Below are 21,555 nucleotides of genomic sequence, written 5' to 3'. Positions count from 1 at the left end.
TCCATATGCAAAGGTCCAAAGTCTCCACCTGTCAGTACAGGAGAAGGGGCAGTGACACAGGCCGGAAGGCCACCTACGACTGTGGAGGACTGCAGAGGCCTTCCAACTTAAGTATAACTGGTGGCCGCAAATAACTTGTTAAATGTCTTTGAAGAACAGGATAAGTTGAAGGTTTGGCCAAAACATAGGGACTAGAAACAGACCAGCCATAAATTTTATCTTGAATGTCTTTAAGGGCATAAGCAACACCTCCATAAGAAAAACCACAAATACCAACTTGAATGCCCCATAACAGGACCAACAGACTCCCATTTGCCCTGGGGCAAGCAATCAAGAACCCCTTGGGGAGACTCTCTTTATTAGTAGCCAATTGAGAGGAGAGGGATTTATCAGCCCCTGAGACAAAAGAGAAAAACCAAAGATCTTTTATTGTCTTATTTCCTCTAGGGGAGTTAGATATCAACGTCCTATAAGAGAGAGAAACACATCCTGACCCAGGAGTGATATCTTTGAGAAGTAGACAGGCCAGGCATCTGCACATCCTGTATAGTTTAAAAGACCAGAAATCTTATAATGAACAAGAACATTTATCCCCCCCCATCAACCTAGAGTCATTAACTGTCACTCTCACTTCCTCAAAATCCCAAGCTGCAGGGTGAAGCAGAGGTAGCCCTGGGACATAAGTCCAGAACTGTTCCGGAGCAGCACATATTGGTAATAAAGATAGCGGCATCTGCATGGAGAGGAGAGCAATCATAGCCAAAATCAGAGAGGGAGGAGTGACCTCACCACCTTGATCAATCTCGGATCCTCAGTCATATGTCCCAGGTTTGGAATTCAAAATCCCAGTCCTCCTGTTGAATGAGTGACAACAGGTGATTTTATAGTCTATGACTACTTCCTGCTGACTCTGGGGCATCGATGGAGGACCCAAAAGTCTGGAATGTTGACCAAGTTGGGAAGAGCAGGCTGCTCCATTTGCTGTCCAGGCTCTGCGAGACCATCTGTGTGCTAGGGAACGTACAGGCAACAGGTGGAGCACTCTTTAGTCTTTAACTGGAAATCTTCTGAAACAGATGTATATTAAGGGCAGGAAATAAAGTTTTGTTTCCAAAGACTTTTGAGGGTTTTTTTTCTTAGATGTGCATTTGAAATTTCCAGGTCCACAGTCCTGGTAGCTGGGGGAGGGGTGTCTCAAAAGGTCCCATCCTCCCAGGAGTAGGCAGGTGGAGAAACAGGTTTGTTGATTGGCAATACTTATCTGGAGTCCATTTTGACCCCCAAGAGGAGGATCCACGTCGATTTCCTGAAGCTTATAAGAACCCTTTTCTCTCTTTCTTTCTCTCTCTTTCTCTTTCTTTCTTTCTTTCTTTCTTTCTTTCTTTCTTTCTTTCTTTCTTTCTTTCTCTCTCTCTCTCTCTCTCTCTCTTTCTTTTCTTTGTTTCTTTGTTTGTCTTTCTTTCTTTCTTTCTTTCTTTCTTTCTTTAGTCTGTACTGAAATTCACATTGTAGAAAAGGCAGTAGATTCATGCCTTTGAGTCATAGTAAAAGTTTGTAAACCTAAAATAATTTTGGTTAAAAGCATTAACTTTTTTTTCTAGAAGACTGGGTATATATAGATGAGACAAATGTTTTTAGTACATTGAGAAGCATTTTTTAACTCTATATTTAGAAAACAACCAAAGGGAAATTTAAAATATTGAGTGTGTGACTCTGATAATAAGTAGTTGGTGTTTACCAGTGTAGCTAGAGTTTTCCTGCCTTGCCCACAGTCAGGACAAATCTCTGTCACCTGCCAGTCCCACAGCCGCTCAGACCCAACCAAGTAAACACAGAGATTTATATTGCTTACAAACTGTATGGCCGTGGCAGGCTTCTTGCTAACTGTTCTTATATCTTAAATTAATCCATTTCCATAAATCTATACCTTGCCACGTGGCTGGTGGCTTACCAGTGTCTTCAAATGCTGCTGGTCATGGCGGCAGCTGGCAGTGTCTCCCTGCCTCAGCCTTCCGCTTCCCAGAATTCTCCTCTCTCCTTGTCCCACCTACTTCCTGCCTGGCCACTGGCCAATCAGTGTTTTATTTATTGACCAATCAGAGCAATTTTACATACAGACCATCCCACAGCATACCAGAGCTAGATTAATAGATTATCAGAACTTTATTGGTTAATGTTAAAACACTGAACTTTTGAAGTTTCAATATAACAATAGCATAGTGAGAGAAAGAAATCTGAAACATTTTTATACACCTTAAGCCATCTTGTTATATCCTCACAGATTATATCCATATACCTCAAAACACCTTTTCAGACCCTCACCACCCAAGCCTTCATATCCTTAGATCTCCATAACTTGTACCTACATACTTGTTATTTTTTTAACTGCAAAACATTTTTTAGATCCATATAGCTTATGTTTCTATCTTTAGACCTTGTATAAGGTCTCCATCTTTTTAAATCCAGTTGTTTACCATGATCAGTGGTTGATTACTGAACTGCTAACTGTAAGTCATTTTACTTGAAATAAAGGAATAATAAAAAGTTATTTTGAAACCTGTTTGGTGAATTTATCTCTTTTAGGAATCTGGTAGCAAAGCAAAGTGTTTTTAGACCTAGTAGTAGCTTTAGGGAAGTGAAGCCTGTGGGCTGATTTTTACATTTTACATTTTACTGAGAAGGCAGCTGAAGGAACTGGGTTCTTGTTGCCCCCAAAGCTACAGTCAGTCATTATCCTTAGAGATCTGAAAATGGCAAACTATTACTGGATATATAATTTAAATGGTCTATGTATCAATTAAAATGACAGACACCTATTACCTAGACAGGCTCTGGTGGTCTCCATAGTTTTGTTAGAGGTTTTTGGCTGTCATACAGAGCAGCAGAGGCCTTTGGGTGTGAGAACTAGGTCTGAGATTTTTTTTCTATAGAAGAGCAGCTTAGAGGATTGACCTCATCTTGACCAGGCAAAGTAGGGTGATCGACCCAAAAGTATTCACAGTTTGAGCAAAGCTCAGGCAACAAGCAAGCCATGGGGGAGTTTTTTCTATTATTGGAAGTTTAAACGTTTTAAATGCCATATCTTGTAGCTCTCTGAAGCATATATTTTAATAAAAACTTTATCTTATTTTTAATTACTTGTTTTAGACTTAACTTTTAAAGCCCTTATATAGAGGGCTAAGAAAGGCTTATTTTTATAATTAATTACATTATTATTTAGCAAGACCATAAGCATAATTTTGAACATATTAAAGAATTTGATCATTTTTATAAGGTGACTAACCATTAACTTGTATTTTTTTAATTATCCTTAATACTTTACAATAGGTTAATAGCTTTTATAAGACTGAGACTTTATGTTTCATCTCTGTTAGCATTAGCCTTGAAAAAAATTATGATTTTGAATTGAATTTTATTTTGTATCAAAATAAAACTTTTAATCATGGATGCAGTCTGTAGAGAGACTGGCAACTCTACTAATCCTTTTATAATGCACCATGAATGAAAATGGACTCAGCAAAGAAATCAGAATAGCCACCCCATGTGTGAAAAGAGAAAAGTTCGTTCCAAACTACAAAGGCTGGATCCCGAGAAAGCAAGGAGAAATGGCAAGGAAAAGATTTTTAGCGTTAAACGAGAATTGGAGAGTGCAGACAGATCTCAGGGGATAGTGAAGGAGTTCCAGGAAAGAGCTGAGAGCAGTTATGAGGAAGCAGAGGATGTAAGTGTCACAGTAACAAGAATTTCAATCCGGGATGTCTCCAAACCGACCAAAAAACCTGTCAGAGACAAATACCCCAATCACGGAGGAAAGGAGTCTCTTTCCATGTGATGGGAGCCCAGTAGCGTGAGCGGGGAAGCTTCCTGGCATACCAGTGTGGCTTTCATAAGTAAAAGTAACAAGGCAGGGAGTAGGAGGGGAGAGGCAAGTGGTTAGAGCAGGAAGGGGAGGGAAAAGCTGGAGAGATGAATCAGTGACCTTGTCCCAAGTGCTGGGATTAAAGTGGGGGTGGGGGATCATCCATTGGAATTTCCAGTTTAGTGTCAGTACCCAGCCTGGCACCGTAGACACTGTCAGCCAAGCAGCCCTTCCAAGCCATTTTCCCAGACCCATAAGCATTTCGTGAGTTAACTCTTTTCTTTCCCCAGTGAATCACCCTGCGGTGGGCCTGACACACAGCATCGTGGGAGCAAATCCCTTTGGCCCCTTCTTATGTTTGGGGGGTGCATCATGTGGAGTGATTTAAAGCATGGTATGGCAGGCAGTACCAACCAGAACTATGGCACTTTGCTGCCTCCTTCTTAGATCCTGAATGAGATAACAGAAACTTACAAAAGAGATGTAAAGTTTATGAGAGTGAGAGACATAAAAGCTTAAATTATTTATTTAAGAAAACGTTTTAAGGTCTAAAAGGATATTTTAGGCTGGTAATACAAGATGTGATAGAAGATGGTCTAGATATAAAACTTTGGACTCATCAAGATAGGATAGATAATACAGTATTTTCTCTGAAATTGCCAAATACAAATGGACTGGACATTGTGAATGTAATTCTCACTTGATAATTATTCTTATTATATATAGTTTTACTGTGTTAGAATTGAACCCTTTCTTTTTTATTTAGACAAAAAGGGGGAAATGTTGTGGAGTATTATGTACACTGTAAAGCTGTGTCTCTGCCTAAGGCGCCTTCTGATTGGTTTAATAAAGAGCTGAAAGGCCAATAGCTACACAGGAAAGGATATGTGGAATTTCCAGGAAGAGAGAGGAAGAGGAGGAGGAATCTAGGCCTGTGGACTTTCACCAGAAGACTCTGAGCAAGTCAGATGTACTGTACTGAAAAAAGGTAAATGCCACATGGTAGAACATAGATGAACAGAAATAGGTTAATTTAAGTTATGAGTTTGTTGGAGAAAAGCCTAAGCTAAGCCCGAGTTTTTATAATTAATAAGAAGTCTCTGTGTCATTATTTTGGGGTCTGGAAATCCAAGAAAAGTCTGCCTACAAGAGATGGAGACATTTCATACACATCAAAGGAAAAATCCACCAAGATCACATTTCAATTCTGAACATCTATGCCCCAAATGCAAGGGCACCCACATTTGTAAAAGAAGCGTTACTAGAGCTTAAACCACACACCAGACCTCACACACTGATGGTAGGAGATTTCAATACCCCACTCTAACCAATGGATAGGTCATCCAGACAAAAACTAAACAGAAGTATAATAGAGCTAACAGACATTATGAATCAAATGGACCTAACGAACACCCACAGAACATTTCACCCAAACACAAAAGAATACATCTTCTTCTCAGCACCTCTTGGAACATTCTCCAGAGCTGACCCTGCACTCGGTCACAAAGCAAGTCTCAACAGTTAAGCATCGTATGTCACAACCACCATTCATCCTCTGGTTCAACGGATTAGGATCAATGTATAAAGTTCATCACATGAATACGCTAAAGAAGAGAAGTCACATGATCACATCAATGGATCCAGAGAAGCATTTGACAAAATTTGACTCTCAGCAAAGTGGGACCAGAGGAGAACTTCTTCAAGTTGCTAAAGAATATCTGTAAAAAAAATACAGCTAGCAGATGTGAGAGTGAGAAAATTCAGCAGAGAAGAACGGATCAGAAACAGTGCAGAAAGGAGAGTAGGGTGGAATACTTTACATGCTAAGAAAGAAAAAAAAAAAACATCTACCTTGGAAAAACTATGCTTCAAGATAGAAGTGAAAGTCTGCTTCAACTTTCAGTGACCACACCCCCAGCATTGGCTCAGAGAAACATGAAGAAACCGAGAAGGAAAAGATGAGCAAAGTCATCACTGTCAGAAAAAAATCTGTGTGTTAGATGATGATGTCCAAGTTCACACGGCTCCAGGTCACACAGCTAGGCTTGGAAGCCAGTAATTCTGAACTCCCAAGTTTGTGCTCTTAATCTGATGCCATTGAAATGAGCTTTTTATACTGAAAGACAAGGATGATACAGATAATTGCTTGAATGTTCCACATCCACCCTCAAATGTCCCCAATCATTTTACTGTATCACTACTCACTATATAATTAAGTGCAATTAGGGATAAAAATAGATCACATTTCTGCTTAAAAAACAAAAACTCATGGCATTTCTCCTCCAAATCATCACATAGTATATGTTTACGGATTTCCAATGTATCACATTAAAATGCCACTACCTGCTTCAGGTATTCTAGCCCGATCAGAGAAATGTTCACAAAGCTTGTAAGGCAGTTACAGATAACTTTCCCTTCTGTATTTTGAACAAGGGCTCACTATGTATCCTGGGGTGACCCTCAACTTTCTCTGTAACCTAGGCTGGCACTGAAATTGAGATCCTATCTCAGCCTTCGAGTCCAGCTGAGAAATATTTCTTCTATATAGAACCTTAAAAATTTTGTGAGAAATACTCTTCCCATGTAGAAGGTTAATTTTCCACACAGAAACATCCTGCATAGAAACCCATTCTGCAGTAAATAAACTGTCTGGCTTTTAATAATATTAAGATTAAGATAATATTAAATTTTCTTTAACACTGCCTCGGCGTTTACAGTTGTCTTATGCTTTTTTTTGTTGTTGTTGTTCTTGTTTCGTTTTTTTTCTTTTTATTATTAAGAAGTTTTCTATTCATTTTACGTACCAAGCACAGATGCCCTCTCCTTCCTGGCCCCCCCCCCCCCCCCCCCCCCCCCCCCCGTCTTCCTCCCCAATTCCCACCTCCTCCAAGGCAAGGCCTCCCCTGGGGAGTCAGCAGAGCCTGGTACATTCAGATGAGGCAGGTCCAAGCCTCTCCTCCCTGCACCACAGCTGCGCAAAGTGCAAAGTGTGCAAAGTGTCTCAGCGTAGGCACTGGGCTCCAAAAAGCTGGCTCATGCGCTAGGGACAGGTCCTGATCCCACTGCCTGCGGGGGGGGGGGGGCGAGGGGGGCCTAAACAGTTCAAGCTAAACAACTGTCTCGGCTATCCAGAAGGCCTAGTCCAATCTCATTGGGGGCTCCACTAGTCCTCCCTCCCTCCCTCCCTCCCTCCCTCCCTCCCTCCCTCCCTCCCTCCCTCCCTCCCTCCCTCCCTCTCTCTCTCTCTCTCTCCCCCCCAGGAACTCAGAGATCCGCCTGTCTCTGCCACCCGAGTGCTGCGATGAAAGGCATGTGCCATCATGCCCGGCTTGTCCTAAACTTTTGATAAAGGTGGGAAAGAATTCTCTTCTCCAAATTCATCTCCATTTTGCCCATCTCAAATCCTGGTTATTCAGTGATGTCCTTTATCCCAGATGCTGAAATGTGACATTTTTCTATAGCGCAGTGATTCGGCTAATAGCAGCCTCAAGTTACTTTACAGGCTGGAAATGTAGTTCAACATAGCAGGCATTCTATTACTGGTATACACAAGGCCTCGGGGTCCCTCCCCATAAGGGACAGCAACAACAAAAAAGCCACTTTGCATTTGTCAAAGCGTTTCTACAAGTTCGTTCGGACCTCACCCCAGAGTCCTGCAGATTAGATTTAAATGATTGTGAAAGACTAACATCAAGTAACCATCGGTGTGCGCAGTTATCCCATCTACATAGGGAGGGCTCTCAGCACTCCCTCGTCCCTTCTAGGTCACGTATCCGAAGCGAGGGTGGCAGAGCTGGTACCAAGCACCGCGTCGACTAAAGCAGTCGAGTGTCTGGGGCTCTTCCCGGCAGGGAAGCTGCAGAACCTGCCGGGGCTGGAATTCCACCGGCACCTGCCGTTCCGGGTGGTTGCCAGCCTGCCCGAGTTCACGGGCTTTGAAGGCGAGCTCCCCGGGAAGTAGTGACACGCGGGCCAGCTCCGGTCTCCGCAACAAGTCGCCGGGGAGACGCCCCGCGCGGTTGAACGGGAAGTGGGTTCCGAGGGGGGGCTTGGGGGTCAGCGCTGCGGCTGCGGAGTGGCCGGGGTGGCGGGGACCGGCCCGGGCGGCGGGCGAGCGAGCGGGACGGGGCGGGGCGGGGCGGGGCCGGTCCCGCCGCCGCTGCCTCCGCCGCCGCCGCCGCCGCGAGCCCCAACCTGCCCGGCCGACCTGGCGGCGCAGTCTCGCGGGATCGCCCAGCTCTCGCTCCCCGCGGGGCCCCGGAGGCGGTCGAGGCCCGGACGCTGCCCCCCTCCCCACCCCACCCAGCCCCCGCCCGGGCCGTGAGAGGTGGCGGGGCCGCGCGACGCCGAGGGAGAGCCGCCCGAGGTGAGGCGTCCCCGGGCCGGCCCGACGGGGCGAGCGGGCGGGCGAGCAGCGGCCGGGGCTGGCGCCGCAGGGGCGTCCCCTCCGGGTCCCCGCGGGCCCCGGGACGCCGCTGCCCCGCTGCAGGCCGGGGACAGGTGCCCGGGCACGGGGCAGCGGGCTCGGGGGAGCCCCCAGCCCGGAAGCCGCCGACGGAAGGTTTGCACCGGGTGGAAGGCGGGGTGAGGAGGGCATGGATGAGCGCACTGCAGGGTCCGTGCCGAGGTGACCCAGCCCAAGGGGGTGGATGGCACTGTGGCGTCTCCAGGCGGCCCCACTCTTCCTGGGGCACCCGGGTCAACCCGGCCCGACAGACGGGCCTTCGGGGAAAACAGGAAAAGCGTGTCCGCAGAAGACTGCTGTTGTAGGGTGCTGACCTTGAACTCCGGGGCTGAGGGGCTCCCCCTGGGCTTCAGTGTCCCCCACATAGCGAGGCGACCAAGGGACCCTTGGCTGCGCGCCTCTCCGCCTTACTTCTCACCTCCCACGTCCCTTTTCTCACCTCCAGCCTGCCCGTCCCACGTCTCTCCTGTGCCCCGCGTTGTTCCATCCTAACCCCCCCATCACACTTCTCCAGAACCGAAGCTTCCTTAGCAAACCGATGCGGTCCATGCCGGGGCAGGTGGGGACGGAGCTGGCTCGGGTGGACGTTTTCCATGGTTTTTTTCCCCCAGGGTCGGTCACCTAGAGTGAAGTTCGGCGTACGTTTCAATGTGTGGCAGATGTGGCTGATCACACGCTTTTGGGGTTGTTTTTACAGCAGTTGACCCCAGAACTCATTTTTTCAGGAAACGGCTTCCTTCAGAATGGTCAAAATAAAGGCATGAGGCGTTTGGACGTTTTTATCTCCGAGTGAGAATCTTCTGATGATGCAAGGAGTTTGAGATTTAATCCAAGCCATGTGGTAAAGTCGGGGGTCCGAAGAAAATGGAAAGGCCCGGGTTTCTGTGGCTGTGCCTCTTCCTGCCCGCGGTAAGGGGACACAGCCTTTTCACCTGTGAGCCCATCACTGTGCCCAGATGTATGAAGATGGCCTACAACATGACCTTCTTCCCCAACCTGATGGGCCATTACGACCAGGGAAAAGCCGCTGTGAAAATGGAGGTCAGTGCTCCTGAGGCCTTTATCGGAAATTGCTTTATACGTAGGTTGTTTTTTTAAACTATTATTTTATCTTTTCTTTTTCACAAGTCATGCTTATCAAATTACTTGTGAAAATTAAATCCCACCCCACTGTCATATTTTGTGTACAATTGGGGCCTCTAGTTAATTCGCTTAAAGGAAGCGAATTCGCTTAAATCACAATGAACAGTGATTACAGATGATTAAAATATTTTGTGTTTCCGAGTTTTGGATGGTTGCGTCTCTAAAATGATGAATTCTGAATTCTTTTAATGGTTGACTGAGTGTCTAATCTATATTGCTTGAGCTAAAATTGAAGAAACTTACATGTTTTTTAAAAAGTACTTGTCATTTGGTTTAGTTTTTTCCAAAGCAAATAAATTATTGGAACGTTTTGGCGTTCAGGATAATGTTTTACTGAAAAGTGACTTTTTTAGGCATAGCATTTGAGTATGTTGTTGTTTTCTGTAAGTTCCTTGTGAGAAGAAACCCCACTGGTAGGGTGAAGAACAGAGTGACACTAAAGATTGCCTTAGGTGCCTCAGTTACCCGCCTGTCTCTGGTTTAGAGATATGCAGATGTCTCAGGGAGCTGTGGGAAGAAAGAGCTACCTGTAGAGACAGGAACCTGCCCTGCCACACAGATCTGTTAGGTTGATAAGTTTCATGAAGGAAAAAAGAGACAAGTGTGTGTTTCTGTAATCTCTCTAGAAAAGCTGAAGGCAGTCAAGGTTTTTCCTCAGGCTGCCTCTAAGAGACAGAAACCCCTAGGAATGTAACTAGATAGGGCCTTTTAAAGTGGCTGCGTTTGCTCTTGCTGCTGTGAAGGTCTGCCATTGTCTGACTGCCTCACTCGAGACTCCTGTCTGGGTAGGACACTTTTTAAATACTGAGATATCATTTTAAAAGATTTACAGGTTACAGGTTTGTAATCTCTCAGGGGTTTTTCCAAACCAATGCAAACTCTCCTTCCCTTTCTTCAGACTGAGGACTGATCACTGGCCCTCTCAAATGCAGCGAGTTCCCCACTCTGCCACATCCTCCACCCTGTGAGGTGTTCTTGGAACACTCCACAAACGATGCGGGGAGACTTCCATCGTTTAATCAGAGCCATAAGTGTGTAGTGGGAATACCATCAAGCGATAATTACAGCCTTTGTTCTTGCTTTCTCTGATGATAATGTTCTACAACCCACTTTTTCAGTGAGTTTTTTCAAGCATTATATTTTCATCCGGCTTCCTCTCTGTGTTTAGCTACGTGCATTTTAAGTCTGAATGCTGACAGTGACTTAAAAACTCCTAACATTTACCCTGAGTTCCTTTGAGTTGGATGGCGGGGCAGGCCAGAAGGACGCGCTGCTGTTTTAAAGGCCTTTTCAAGACAGTAACAACTGGTTTCTGTCACATGCACTTTTATAAAGACAAGTGTTTGTTTTCTACCTTAAAAAGTTGTTCTTTTCCTCTCCTAGCTTCTTTCCCAGATAGTTTTAGTCTGGACCCCCTCAAGAAGGGTTTTTGCTCTTTATTCCAGTACTGACATTACCTGTCTCTCCCTGTATGACCTCCACAATACCAAGCGCTCCTGGCCTTGGGGCTGTCCAGGTTTCCTGTTACATTCCAGTGAATTAGTTTTAAGATATGGACTGAGGAATTTCATGGCGGTCACGGCAGCCACTTGTTCCTTCTTTCTTTTCTCATCTTTTTGCAAAGACTTCTATTTTGAGACAGAATCTTGCTTAATTGTCCCGTCTGGTCTTGAACCCTCTCTGTAGGCCAGGCAGACCTTAAACTTAGACACCTTCCTCCCTTTTCCTCCCAGTGGCAGAGGTTAGAAGTCTGCCAGTAGCACAGGATTTCTTTTCTTTTTTAGTGAACAGCGTCTTCTTGTGTTTTCCAGACTGGCCCAGAACTTGCTGTCTATCCTGGGCTGCTCTTGAGCTCATGATCCTCCTGCCTCCATGTTCTGAATGCTAGGATTATTTGAGTTCATGATCCTCCTGCCTCCATGTTCTGAATGCTAGGATTATAGACACTAATCACCATGCCTACTTCAAATGTACTTTCTTAGCTCCCAGGAATTCCATGTTAAGTCAAGAGATCTATCTTATTTCTCTCTTTTAACAATTAATTTATTATTAATTGTATGGGTGTGTATATGCACAGTGTGTGTGTGTGTGTGTGTGTGTGTGTGTGTGTGTACACATTGCATTCTTAGTAATATGTTATCTAGGCTGCATCTTACTTACTTTCCACGTGAATCATTTGTGCATTTGTGTGTGGCGTGAAGAGGCCAGACAGGAGTACATTGGGTGTCTTTATTGCTTTCCGCCATATTGTCTTGAGATACGGTCTCTGATTGTACTGGAATCTTACTGTTTTGTCTAGGCTGTCTGGCCAGCAGGCCTTTGGGATCCCCCATTGCTGGGATTACAGGCATGTACAGCCATGCTCAGCTTTTTATTTGGGTGCTGGGAATTCGAACTTAGGTTCCCATGCTTGCAACTCTTACTGCTTGTGGTGGTTTGAAAGAGAAAGGCTTTTTTTTTTTTTTTTTTTTTTTTTTAAGAGATAGGCTTATATGTGTGAATACTTGATCCCCAGTTGGTGAAACTATTTGAGAAGGATTAGGAGGTGTGGCCTTGCTTGGAGGAGGTGTGTCACTGTGGGGGACTTTGAGGTTTCAGAAAACCAGCACCTTTCTCAGTATCTCTCTCAGCCTCCTACTCGTGGATCAGTATGTTGGCTCTCAGCTACTGCCTCGCCTGCCTGCCTGTCATCATGCTCCCACCATGATGGTCATGGACTCTAACCTCTAACCATAAGCCCCAAATAAACTGTTTCTTCTATAAGTTGCCTTGGTCATGGTGTTTTATCACAGCAATAAAAATATCTAAGACATTCCTTGCACCATCTCGCCAGACTCTGAATGTGAATTAAATTTTTTTTTTCCTGGCCCGGCGGTGGTGGGGCACGCCTTTAATCCCGGCGCTTGGGAGCCAGAGCCAGGCGGATCACTGTGAGATCAAGGCCAGCCTGGGCTACAGAGCGAGATCCAGGACAGGCACCAAAACTACACAGAGAAACTTTGTCAAAAAACGTATTATTTTTGAACTATATGTATGTGCATATGTTTGTGTGAAAGTATTGCATGTGAGTGTAGAGAGACCAGAGACCAGAAGAAGTCATCAGATCCCCTGGAGTTGGAGTTACAGGCAGTGCTGAGCTACGGACATGGGTACTGGGGACTGAGCTGCGGCCCTCTGGAAGAGGCAGCAAGCACTCTTGACTGCTGAACCGTCTCTCCAGCTCCACCCTGCCCCACCATGTGAATTTTGTTGTTGTTTTGAGACTACATGGCTTTTTCTGGCTTAGAACTTGCTATGTTGACCAGGCTAGCCTCTAACTCATAGAGATCCACCCACCTCTGCCTCTGGAGTGCTGGGATTAAAGTCATGGACCACCAGTCCCTACTCTATATGAATTTTTAGTCAAATTTATCACAAGTCAAAAGGATCTGACAGGGATATCATGGCTCTTCAATTTTGCTTCAGAAATTGCTTGAAATAAGAGATTTCAGTTTTTCTCCTCATTTTATTAGCTAAGCATAAGGTCATGTGTGTTACAGAGTTAAGTTGTGACTCTGAGCAGTAGGTTGGCTTTGTAATAAAGGATGTTGTGCAACTGAACTCTCCCCGGTGGGAAAACAAATGGCGGCTGGTTTTCCATTATGTTTCTTTTGTTTTCTATCAAGAGCATCGCTTCAGAACTTAGGAGGTTGACATCCTGTGAGAAGCTGATTTCATATGCTAGGACTGAGGTTGGTCTAGGGAAAATGGAAACAGGAATATTGTATTATTCTTTGTTGAAGTCCAGGCAGAACCCGAGTCATGTGTTGTGTTTAGACCAGCATGTGGCCATTCTGCTTTTAAACAGTTTAAAGGAAGTAAGCCACAAAAAAAAACCTTCCTTTCCATATTAAAGTGTCGATGTTCAATTAAAAAAAGGAATGGACAAATACTGGATCAGCAGACTTCTAAGAAAAAAATGTTTCTGTGTAGAGTGACTTTTTTAGACATTTGCTTTTTTGTGCTTTTAGAGGAATCCAGTGGACTCTGTCCTGATATCATTTACCGCCTCCTTCATTCTTATACCCAAGTCTGTAAAGGAGAGCAGATGTTTAGTGTGGCCCCGCTACTTTGCTTTAGGGTGTACTAGGTAAAACAGGTGTGGCTCTCCCACAAGTAATATAGGGGTCGTAGTGAAATACATAAACACTTGAGAGTGTTCTCTGTCAGAAGTATCATAGCTGCTGTTTTAAACAGAGACCCACAGCTCACTTTCCCTTGGGATGTTGTGTTGTAGATACAGGGGAAGCCCCCCGACTACTTCTGGGTCTACTGAGTAAAGGTAGACCCCATGTGAACAGAAGGGTCTGTGACTAGGCACAGACCTCCCACTTGTTCCTAGGTCCCCCAGTCTCGGATGCTGTCAGTCATGCCCTCTGAAGAGCCTGTCCACAGAGGGAAGACTGGTGATTGTTTTCTTTCCTTGAAAATGTGGAATGCAGATAATAATACGTTTTATTTCTCCATTTTGTGTATTTATAATATATTTATTAATATTTATTGATGGTACCTGAATGTATGGTTTTCTCAGAATTAGCTTTCCATGTTGGACAGTTGCCTATCTAATATCAACCAGTAGTATGTATATTTTTCCAGTTTTCCAAAGGAAATAAATGGTATAATGCTCCCTGCCAAGAAATATTTTTCAGATCCATATGGAAATGTTGTGCATTTTTAATTTTTATTGTCTGGAAGCTTCACTTTACATTTGTTAAAGAAGCTGACTAGCCTGAGATTGAACTCGTTGATAAAAGCAAGTAAAAACATTTGTAACACAGCAATACATAATAGATTGATTTTCTTAAAGAATTCACTCTAGGCCAGGCATGTTGGTACACACCTTTAATCCCAGCACAGGGGATGCAGAAGCAGGAGGATTTCTGAGTTGAGGCCAGCCTGGTCTACAAATCAAGTTCCAGGGCAGCCAGGGCTACACAGAGAAACCTTGTCTTGAAAAACAAACAAAACAAAACAAACCACAAGAATTTTCTGCAGACTTTTATAACCACCTTGACAGTGTTTCCATTTAATTGGCATTGGGGACCTTCAAGAGTTCAGTGTTCCTTTTCTCCCTAAGGTCTGTCACTTTCTTTATCAGTCTCTTTGCAGATTTCTTGATTGTCTCTCACTTCTCATCACTATCGCTAGACCTCGGCTTTTTTTTTTTTTGGTGCCCTTTAAAGCAGAAGTGAAGCCTTCTTCGTTCTGTGTGCACCACTGAGTGTGACCAGGAGTAGGGAGCATACGTTCTGAAATGAAAATCAGATGCTTGGCTGCTACCGACAGGATGCTGATCGTGCTTCAGTGAAAAGATAATTGTTCTTGAGCACTCACCGAGACACAGCCCCCCAAAGTAGTGCCACAGGACTGCTCTGCTTAGACTTCAAGAGAAGTCCGACCCTTTCCCTTCTCTCGGTCGTCACCCCGGTTAAACATTCTAGTGCACACTTTTCAGAACTTGTAGGACTGAACTCCAGGCCCTTTCCTGTGTACTTCACTGAGTACAGCGGGTATCCATCCATTCAACAGATTATTTGAGTGCATAATCAATAAATAACCAGAGACACCGGTCCTACAATATTGAATAAGAGCGGCCTCCGTGCTCTCGTGGCGCATCAATGAAATATAAAACAATCTATCTGGTTTTGTCTTACTATTTTCCATTATAGTTTTCAGTAAAGGTTTATATTCTTAGATTGCTCTCTGCTCACAGCTGCTCATTAAACAAAATACACATTTAGAACTGTTTTAATATTATTTTGATCTGATCATTGATTCATTTCTTTTATATGCTTTTGATTATTTGCACTCTGTAAAGGAGCCTCCTTGGTTTTTGGGTTTTTTTTTATTCTTCCTAAGATAGGGAGGGCATCTGAACTTGTGAGGCAGGAAGGAATTGACTAGTATAGCGGTGGGCAACTTATTTAACAGACAGATGAGAAGTGGAGCCCAGCTCCAAGGAAATCAGCTTCACCCAAGACACTGGTGGAGGAGGAGTCTACTTAGGAGAACTACGCATAGAATTTCATGGAGGGCAGATGCTTACTGGAAGGGATTCAGGGTCCTCACCTGGCAGTGCATAGCTGCATGGTCCATCTGTGACAGCCGGGTCCACCTCCAGGGAAGTCGTACTATTGAATTTAGATACACCTTCCTGCTACCGTGACCCTGTTGTTCCAGAGCCTGACAATCAAATCTTGGAATAATGAGAAAAAAACAAAACAAAACAAAAACCCGATTCTCGTCCAGAGTGGATATTTAGTCTACATGGTTGAGAGTTTCCTCTGCATCGAATCCTGTTGGCTTGTATTCACACACAGCCAAACCGCTGGATATTATAGGCTCCTTTTGGAAAAATGTGCTTACATACTGCTTTTCCAGATGTCTAGTCACAAGTTCTCCTGTCTTCCTCTTTAAAATAACTGTGTGGGGCCAGCGAGATGGCTCAGCACGTAAAGGGGACTGCCACTAAGCCTAGTCAGAGTGGATCCCTGGGGCCTACATGGTAGAAGGAGAAAACTAACTCAGAAGCTGGCCTCTGACCTCCACATGTGCGCTATGGCATATGTCTCACACACACACACACACACACACACACACACACACACACACGCTAAATTTAAAACAAATTCTCTTTTAAAAATATCCCTATCTGGTTATGCCATTAGTCATATTCTATCAGTGTAACTTCTTATCTCAAACTATCTTCCAACTGATAATGTGGATAAGACACAACAGTTAAAATTCTGTTTACTTAGGGCTCTCTCTGAATAAAGTTAACATGATATAGTAGTTCACTCTTGGCTGGGCCAGCTTGTTTAAGCTAGACTGTTACTGGTCCCCTTTTGTCATTTAGTCAAAGGGAATTCTCCATGAGGCCATAGTGCTGCTGCTGCTGTTGTTTGTTCTCTGGGGCTGGTGCTTGGATGAAGAGCCTTGGGCGTGCCAGGCAAGCTGTTCAAACTTGAGCTGCACCCCAGCCCATCAGTGACGTTTTAGGATAGAACAGCAACACGGCAGAAGTAGATATTCTAAGAACTTGAACAGTAGCTTATAATGCTGCCCCATGCCTTTAAGACATGCTTAGCCACTTGAAGATGGAATGCCTTTGGGTACACCTGACGTCATGAGTGGGTGAGTTTGATAGCTCCTCATTCATAGAAGTGACTTAGGTTGGTGACCTAGATGTTATTTAGATTCTCTAGATTTTCCATTGATTTCTTCAATCCCTATTAGGACCAGTACAAAACCAAGGTGGAAAGTGCCTTTAATTCAGTAGAATTAAACCCGTTTATTTGCTCTAATGTGTTACCATGGATCTGGAGCATAGGTCTATGACCTCATCACTTTTACATCCTTAATATAATGGGCTAGTCTGACATCTGTGAAATGGTGATGCGGTTCAGGGTCTCTGGCAGGGAAATTGAGATGCAGAACTGAAGAAATGGTTCTCATCTGAAGAGGTTATCAAGTAGATCTCTGGTCCCAGCTCCAGTTCCCAAATCAGTAGATCTGAGATGGATGGCGAATCTGCATCTCTAAGAAGTTCATGGGAGTTGCTGGTGCCATTGATCTTGGGACTACTCTTTGAGAATTCCTTTCAAGGCAAGTTAGCCTGGTTGTACCACTGGCCCGTCTGTATGTGCTAAAGAGCACTGGCCAGATTAGAGCTGCATACAGGTGCCATGGCAACACTGATTTATTGTAGTAAGGAAACTACATCTGGAAAAGAACCTTACCCATGCACTTGGGGTTGCTCAAGACAACTACTAAGAACACATCTAGTTTCCCTAGGATGTTAAAATGGGCAAGTAGTAGGGTTACTTGTTTTGATGGTGTCACTAATCTCAGAAAGCCCTGTTGATCTACATTATTGATTTTCTTTTTAATTTTCTATCATGATAGAGAAAAGACCTCTTACTAGCTTGTTATTTGGCTCTTCCACCCATGGTATTGTTTGTAGGAAACCAAGATAGTGGTGGTACTTTTGCTAGATACAGCTGTTTAAGGCATACATACAGAGGTTGACAGGTGATGGTGGGCTGCCTTTGTCCAGCCTCCAGAAAACCTGTTTCTGAAGCTAGCTTGCCAAATCTAGATTCTCTGAGAAACAAGCCCATATTCTTGTTGGTTTTACTTTTTAGCTCTTTTGGGGGGCCCACCACCCTGCTCCCAAATAAATCACACAGAGTCTTATTCTAATTTATGAATGCCTGGCCTTAGCTTGGCTTGTTTCTAGCCAGCTTTTCTTAACTAATTATCCTGTCTACCTTTTGCCTCTGGGCTTTTGTCTTTCTCTATCCTGTATACCTTTCTTTACTTCTTTCTCCCTGGCTGACTGTGTAGCTGGGTCCTGGTCCCTAGAGTCCTCCTCTCCTCCTTTTCTCATTCCTTGATCTTTTTCCTCCCAGATTTCTCCTCCTGTTTATTCTCTCTTCCTACCAGCCCCGCCTATCCTTTCTCCTGCCTTGCTATTGGCCATTCAGCTCTTTATCAGACCCTCAGGTGTTTTAGACAGACAAAGTAAAACAACTTCACAGAGTTAAACAAATGCAACATAAAAGAATGCAACATCTTTGTATCATTAAACAAATGTTCCACAGCACAAATGTAACACATCTTCAATTAATGTTCCACAACACATATTGGTATATAAAATTGTGTTCCTTTTTTCTACCTTTCCCTGGATTCTCAGAAGTAAATCTCAACAGTGTCTTGCAACTAATTTTAGCTTTTTGTTTTCGGATTTTGTTTTGATTTGACCCTCACAGATTATGCCAAAGTGGAACTCTTGGTTGAAGCATTAAAGAGTGATGGGAATGGAGCAGAGACAGTTTACTTTCTTCTTACAAAGTAAAACTTGCCAAGAAGGAAGATCTTGCCTCAGAGGCTGTGGGTTTAGCGGACTGCATTTCCAAGCCCTCTGGCCTTGTCACCGTCCTCATTGGAGCTCTGGGTCTCACTGCTTCCTAACCCTGTCACTGTGTGATTTCTATGAGAGAAAGGCACATCCAGCTGACAGAGATTGACAGCCTGCAGGGTCAACTGTGTATTCCAGCCTCTGCGGCTCTCAGTCCCCTTGAAGTTTCGTGTTTAGAGTCAAGAAATGAGAGTGCTAACCAGGCTGTTCTCTAAACAATGCCCTTAGAGCCTTTACTTCACACCGTCTTCGAGGTCTTCACTCCGCTGTGTAGTTCTCTGATGGCAGCTACTCAGTTGATTCAGAAAGATCTATTATCTTTCCTTCATCGGAGGGTTCTTTCTCAGGTGTACTCAGGACCCAAGTGATTGCGAGACTAATTCAGTTTGCCATTTATGCCCCATATGTTGCCAGATTTTCATCTCTAAATGGTAATAGGATGCTTACTGCTTTTGGCCTCCAGTTAGGCTAGAAACTCATTTCTAGAATTTGTTCCATTTACAGAGATCATTTACAGTCCATTCTTTGTGGAATTTCCATACTAGTTAGTCATGTTGGCTGGTTTTAGGGGGAAAAATGGATGGAGCTTCAACAATATATAGACTCCATGACGAGGCTGGCAAAATCAGATTCAGATCTCGGGGGTGAGGGGCACGAAAGGAGCCAGAACGTAGATAAGATCGTGCCAGAGGATGTTTGTCACCATGCCAGGCTTTTGGCACTACAGAGATGGTTGATCCCCAAAGTGGAACTGCTGAATAGCTGGAGAGTAAATGTTGATGCTAGAGCTCAGGCAAGACAGAGCTGCCTGCCGAAAGCACATCTCGTTGTTTCAGAGGTTAGCTTTGCTGCTCACGTCTCTGTTGCTTTTCATAAACTCGTGAGCTGTCATGAATGCCCTTAGAGGTAGGTCATCTAGGAATCTTCTCTCATTTCACCATGAGAATACCTTGAGACTCAGAGACAGAAAATTGTCTTGGAAGGTGACAACAGATAGTTGAACAGTATTTAGAATTTAGTAAGAATTAAAGTACTGGTAGTGTATCCTATCCGTTAAAAGATCGTGTGAAGTAGCCCCCTGTTCTTGTTCTCGTTGTCTGTTTATTCTATTTTAGCTGGTTTTAGTTTTGTTTTTTCAGAACGCAGTAGAGGTGTGAATTCCCTTTTCGCTTGCCTTCTCCTTTCTGGTTTCTGCCAGGAAGTACCAATAGTAGCAGCTCTGTCTAGGGTTCCAGCTGAGGATTGACCCTTGAAGGAATCTGCTTTTCATTTCTCTGAAGGTTAAAACTTCAGTTAGCAGGACTACTTACTTATTTATTTCTTTGGTTTTTGAGCCAGGGTTTCTCTGTGTAGCCTGGGCTGTCCCAGAACTCTCTTTGTAGACCAGGCTGACCTCGAACTCACAGAGATCCGCCTGCCTCTGCCTCTCAAGTGCTGAGGTTAAAGGTGTGCACCACCACTGCCCAGCTGGACTATTTTTAATCATTATTAAATGCTAGACCCTCAAAAGTATTAGTGATACTTTTTGTTACTGTGTGACTTTCTTTGAGAATATAATAGAAAAATGAAAAATGCATGAGTGAGATCATGAAGACATAGGATCACTGAGAGAGTTGGGATATTTCACCAAGCAGGAAAAACAAATTAAAGAGACCGTGGAGCTTGACTATTTCCTCAGTTCAGAAGTTTACATGGCACTTCCTATGCAAAGACACATAATTTCAGCATGGAATTCAGAGTATAAAACTGAAGGACGTGAAGATTATCACAGGTTAGGCTTTTAGTATTTGTATCTAAAGATTTGGTTTCCAAATATGGAGCATGAATGTTCTCTGGAAAAATGTTGATTCCTAGTGAGATTTTTACTTCAAAAGCTTGAGAAAATACTCTCATCCTGTTCATGCTTTCAAGTGACTGCTATGTTGAGTTCAGTAGCAGGCTGACCCATTGTTTGAAGTAGTGCTTGTTTCTAAAGTATTTGTTCCAAAATTACCTGTGCACATTGAGGAGGTCTGCACAATATTTGGAATGATAAACATACCTTGAGGTTTTTGATGTGTGACCTGTGAATTTCCAGTCCTCTTCTAAGGTATTCCTCCTCCATCCTTGTTGGATTGAGACATTGTTACTTGGCTTGTGGTTTGAGAGTGTGATTTTCAGCAAGAACTGGGGTAAAGATCAAGAGGACAGACTCTGGGGTCACATGGGCTACAATCCCTCCTGTTGCTTACAGCTCTGTCACTATCCAAGGTTACTTAACCTCCCAGAGTCCGACCCTTCATCTGGAGGCTGTTTCACAGGGTTATTGTGGTGTCTGAAAAAGCTCATTATAACATTTGATAATTATAAGATTTATAAGTATTGTAACAGTAGCAGTGAGTCTGGAATAAGAACATTTAGATTCTAATCCAGCATAGATTTGGGAATTTCCAAAATAATTTGCACTAAGAAGTTGGCACATACTCCTTGTGATCCGAAGGCTTGGCCCAGCTCAGTGGTTGTGGGTCTGTGATGTGGAGGTGCTGTGAGGTCACTGTAGAAGGAAGCCCGGAGAAGCTTCTCAGCAGGGAGGGTTTCCTTCTGGGCCAGAGCAGCCAAGCCTTTGTTTGTTTGGTCGGTCGGGCTTTTTGTACTTACCACTTAACCGTTTATTAGCTAGGTGAGGTGTACACGGACGTTTTGAGAATCACTGACTCAAAGGTCCTCGCAGGCTCCCAAGACTAAGTCCTTTGTCTGTTAGTCTGATCAACTTGCAAGTTGGTGGCTCTATTGGATCTGATCCAAAGAAGTGTCCTCTTTGTCCTGCACAGTGTTTTAAAGTGCCAACATTCAAGATTTGGGAGATTTCTCACCTAAAAATTGAGGTTCTCTTTTTTGTATATGTAGAATTGATGTGTCTGATAATTCTGTGCTCACATCTCCAAGGAAAGGTCTGCTGGATCTAGGTGGCAGCCGCTGTCAGCCACTCCCCTGTCTCACACACATTTAACTGATGAGCCTGGCCTTCAGACAGAGTTTCCGTTTTCAGTGTCTGACTTAGTCTCTTTTCTGTATGTAAGTGTCATTGTTGCTGTAGTAGGCAAACTGTTTGTGTCAGGGCTCTCCAGAGGACTAGAACTCAGAATGAAT

General features: G+C 43.9%; 1 protein-coding gene and 1 long non-coding RNA gene across 4 annotated transcripts in view; one reads left to right on the top strand and one right to left on the bottom strand.

Moving 5' to 3' along the window:
- Window positions 1–1,453: 1,453 nt before the first annotated feature.
- Window positions 1,454–8,164, bottom strand: LOC143269730 (uncharacterized). The gene is made up of 2 exons (XR_013046369.1): window positions 7,504–8,164; window positions 1,454–1,560 (listed from the first exon to the last, which is right to left on the bottom strand). It is a non-coding gene; the product is annotated as an uncharacterized LOC143269730 (long non-coding RNA).
- Fzd6 (frizzled class receptor 6) overlaps window positions 8,055–21,555 on the top strand; it is a 36,228-nt gene continuing 22,727 nt past the window's right edge. The window contains exons 1-2 of one of the 3 annotated variants that reach the window (XM_076555858.1): window positions 8,055–8,225; window positions 9,050–9,365. In XM_076555858.1, coding sequence (XP_076411973.1) covers window positions 9,189–9,365 — 177 coding nt within the window. In that variant the 5' untranslated portion in view covers window positions 8,055–8,225; window positions 9,050–9,188. Of the gene's footprint in view, window positions 8,226–9,021; window positions 9,406–21,555 lie in introns of those variants that run through there. The other 2 variants (XM_076555857.1, XM_076555859.1) reach the window with 2 other exon arrangements.

Source organism: Peromyscus maniculatus, chromosome 20 (genome assembly GCF_049852395.1).
Source record: "Peromyscus maniculatus bairdii isolate BWxNUB_F1_BW_parent chromosome 20, HU_Pman_BW_mat_3.1, whole genome shotgun sequence".
Taxonomy (NCBI): domain Eukaryota; kingdom Metazoa; phylum Chordata; class Mammalia; order Rodentia; family Cricetidae; genus Peromyscus; species Peromyscus maniculatus.
This window is presented reverse-complemented; position numbering and strand designations above follow the sequence as displayed.